At 42.9% G+C, this 3,647-nt stretch overlaps 1 protein-coding gene across 1 annotated transcript; it reads left to right on the top strand.

The window, feature by feature from the left end:
- The first annotated feature begins 1,090 nt into the window (after positions 1-1,090).
- On the top strand, positions 1,091-2,938 carry LOC122435939 (small integral membrane protein 10-like protein 2A). Its single transcript, XM_043460047.1, has one exon. The coding sequence runs from the start codon at positions 1,363-1,365 to the stop codon at positions 1,567-1,569; it is 207 nt and encodes a 68-aa protein (XP_043315982.1). The 5' UTR covers positions 1,091-1,362; the 3' UTR covers positions 1,570-2,938.
- The last annotated feature ends 709 nt before the right edge of the window (positions 2,939-3,647 follow it).

The following is a 3,647-nucleotide window of genomic DNA, read 5'->3' as shown; positions in this document are numbered from 1 at the left end:
GTGATCCTAGAAACTTTGCTTTTCTCATAATATATACTTAAGTTTCAATGATCTACAAACAATTGGTAAAAATCATATATATTAAAACTTAAGAAATTTTGTAAAGTTGCTAAGCTTCTCTGATAGTTAAATAAATGTAAATTAGAAGAATAATAAGATACACCTGTTGTCTATCATGTTGAGGAAAAAAATTCCAAGACTGACCATATTGTATAGAGCTTCCTTCTCTAAACTTCTTTGATCAACCGCATGTATTAGGAAAACTTTTTGACCTCAAACACTAAATATCTATGCTATGTGATGGTTTTTTATAATAAAGAATGAATTATATTATTCATCCTCTTCTGCCACTTGCAAATTCATGTTTACAATGATGCTATTGCAATAAATTTTGGCATAAGAAAAACTGGAAACGTTCAGAACACCCATCAACAAGGGACTTGTTATAAGAATTATCGAACACTATGAGCTGATATATGTATTGGTTAATTATCCATCTTCAGGGAGAGTGAGGTAGTTGTGTGTTATTGACATGGTAAGGGCACCTTATCAACACATCACATCTGGAGGTATATACAGGAAACATGATCTCAGTTCATGGCTGCTGGGGCAGGGTGGTGAAAGGGAAACGAAGCAGGGAATTTGCTTTCCATTGTTCTCATTGTGCTGCTGACAAAGTCTAACAACTCACTTTTAGACTTTGCCCATTAGCAGAATACTACAGATATAAAGCAAAAACAAATAAGACGCTTGAATGAATAACGCAGAATGCACACAACTTAAAGTTCAATTAGTTGGTTTGGTGTGTTTGTACTAGCTTACAACCGGGGACCGAAAAAATTCCTAAAGGGATTTGAGGCGACAGGAAATGCGTTCAAGCTTCGAAGTTGCTCAAGATCCTGCTTACGGAGCAAAATTTCTAACGATTCGAGCAAGTTTCACTTTGCTTCCGTTAAAATTTAAAAGTTAAAAGTTGAAAAAGGACCACTGGGGTCAGGAAGCTAGGTCTCCCGGACAAACTGCCCGCCCCTCCCCGCTCCTCCCGACTCCCCCTTAACATTGCCCCTTCCCCGTCCCAGGGCTCTGGATCCCTGGCGCTCTGCCTGATCCCGCCCCACGTGGCCCCGAGGCAGCCTAGGAGGGAGGCCCGGCGGGGCACCAGTGCCCGCTGTGGCCAGAGCACAGCCAGAGGAGGAGGGAGCACAGCCAGAGGAGGAGGGATCCCGCAGTGCAGCGCAATTAGCATCTGCTGCCGCGCGATCCACCTACCGCGCCGATTCCCCCGCGAGAGCATCCTTCTGTCCCCTGAACCAGCGGGAATCACCTGGCTCTGGGCGCTGTATCCGGGGCCACAGCAAACCGATGGCAGCAGCAGCGGCCCTGTCGGGCGTAGCAGTGCGGCTGTCGCGCTCAGCCACGACCCGCGGCTCGTATGGCGCCTTCTGCAAGGGGCTCACGCGCACGCTGATCACCTTCTTCGACCTGGCCTGGCGTCTGCGCATGAATTTCCCCTACTTCTACATAGCGGCTTCGGTGATTCTAAACGTCCGCCTGCAGGTACATATTTAGAGCAACTAACTTTGTGGCAGTGGGGAGGCCCAGCAGGATGGCTGACCTCCACCCACTGGCTCACCCGCCCTAGAGCACAGTGCCCAGCTCGCCTCACGCACACACACTTGCCGGCCTGTCCTGCTGTCGCCCCACCTTTTCATATAAACGCGCAGCTAGAAATCATTATTTGTGGCAAGTCTGCAATCTAACCAGGAAACTCTAAAATAAACGAGAAGTTGAATCTCAAGGAAGTAGCTAATTCAAGGAACAGAACTTAAAAATCTGAAAATCCTCTGAAATATTTAAGAAGTTCTTCTGTACATAAAGGGTTTCTTCCCTCGTGGCTCAGCTGGTAAAGAATGAGCACGCACGCTGGGAAATTACAATGAGCACAGGATGCGCTAAAGGAGAAAAAAAAAGGAAAAGTTACCAAGGACTTAAATAAAGTGCACAAGAATGGTCCAAATAGGAAGCAAATCTTCCAAATTTGAAAAAGAAGTGAAAGGACTTCCCACTGGATGGAATCAATTCTAGGCAATAGATGGATGGAAGCTGGAGGAAACTGATCACATGATCTGGAAGACATACTTGTCTTCATCCCCCAAAGGAAAAAACAGAACTTTCAGGGGAAAACAAACATTTCAAACTGTACAAGGAGAACATGCTTCCTATATGAAGCAACCTCAGTTTTCAACCATTGCGGGGAGTGTGAGAAAAGGAATCGGAACACTGGCATACGTGGATCAAGACTCTGCAATCACAGAAAATCCAATCATAGCTTCAACATCCCTATTCAATGAACAGTGTTTAAATAACCATTACAGGGGAAATATTAGTTATGCTTTTTCGTTTTTAGAGTAAATCTCTAGACAAATCAGGGAAGACTAAATTATGGTCATAGAACAGAATGGGAATGGTAATCAACTTTGACAAGTACAGGCAACAAGTTGGCAACCAGAGGGGAGGAAAGGGAATACTGGTGTTATTCTCCTAAACTAGGAAGTCTCCAGGTGAAAGAATAAGGCAGATTCAGGGGTTACATTTTTAAACTGAAGGAGTTAACCAACAGGAAACTTAAAAATAGTGATACAATGGTAGGGAAGTGGGGCAGGAAAACCCAGGAGACAGCGGGAAGGCAGCAGAAAATGTCTCACTTCATCAAAGTTAACAAATAGTAAGAAAAGCATATTACTAGGAAAAATGGAGTTAACCTCTAAACAGACATGTAAAGTTTTTGCCTCTGGAATGGGGAAGCAAAAGCTAAGAAGGGTAGGTGGGGATTCACTGCTTTTCATTATATGCCCTTTTGTACTGGTTGATTTTTTTTTTATAATCCTTTATATGCATGTATTATCTTGATTAAAAATTAAAACCTATTAAAAGTGAATTTACTGCAGTTGGAATGAAATTTGGGGGAAGGGGGTTGGGGAGTGGCCCATGAGTCCAGGTAGGTTCTGCCTTCCTATCTTTCTGCGATAGTGGATGCGTATCCTAAACTGTTCCCGAATGATCACATGAAATATGATTTCCTTGCTTTCCAAGTACAGCATAAGATCATAAGGAAATGCCTGATGAAATGATCAGTAATCTTCAGATAGTCCAGAGTTTCCTTACTCTATGAAACTTCTCATGAGCTAATCTCTACAATGTCATGTTTAAGGTAAAAACAAAACAAAAAGTGTGATTTAATTTTTCTTTTTTTTCTTTCTTTTATTTTTTTCCATTTATTTTTATTAGTTTGAGGCTAATTACTTTACAATATTGTAGTGGTTTCTGTCATACATTGACATGAATCAGCCATGGATTTACATGTATTCCCCATCCCGATCCCCCCTCCCACCTCCCTCTCCACCCGATTCCTCTGGGTCTTCCCAGTGCACCAGGCCCGAGCACTTGTCTCATGCATCCAGCCTGGGCTGGTGATCTATTTCACCCTAGATAAGATACATGTTTCCATGCTGTTCTCTCGAAACATCCCACCCTTGCCTTCTCCCACAGAGTCCAAAATTCTGTTCTGTACATCTGTGTCTCTTTTTCTCTTTTGCATATAGGGTTATCGTTACCATCTTTCTAAGTTCCATATATATGCATTAGTA

The sequence above is a fragment of the Cervus canadensis genome, chromosome X (assembly GCF_019320065.1).
Source record: "Cervus canadensis isolate Bull #8, Minnesota chromosome X, ASM1932006v1, whole genome shotgun sequence".
Taxonomy (NCBI): domain Eukaryota; kingdom Metazoa; phylum Chordata; class Mammalia; order Artiodactyla; family Cervidae; genus Cervus; species Cervus canadensis.
The sequence above is the reverse complement of the archived record's forward strand: the minus strand, read 5'-3'. Positions and strand labels throughout refer to the sequence as shown.

Bases quoted from the DNA above. Each gene is read 5' to 3' on its own strand.
- LOC122435939 (XM_043460047.1), top strand. From the start codon at position 1,363: ATGGCAGCAGCAGCGGCCCTGTCGGGCGTAGCAGTGCGGCTGTCGCGC.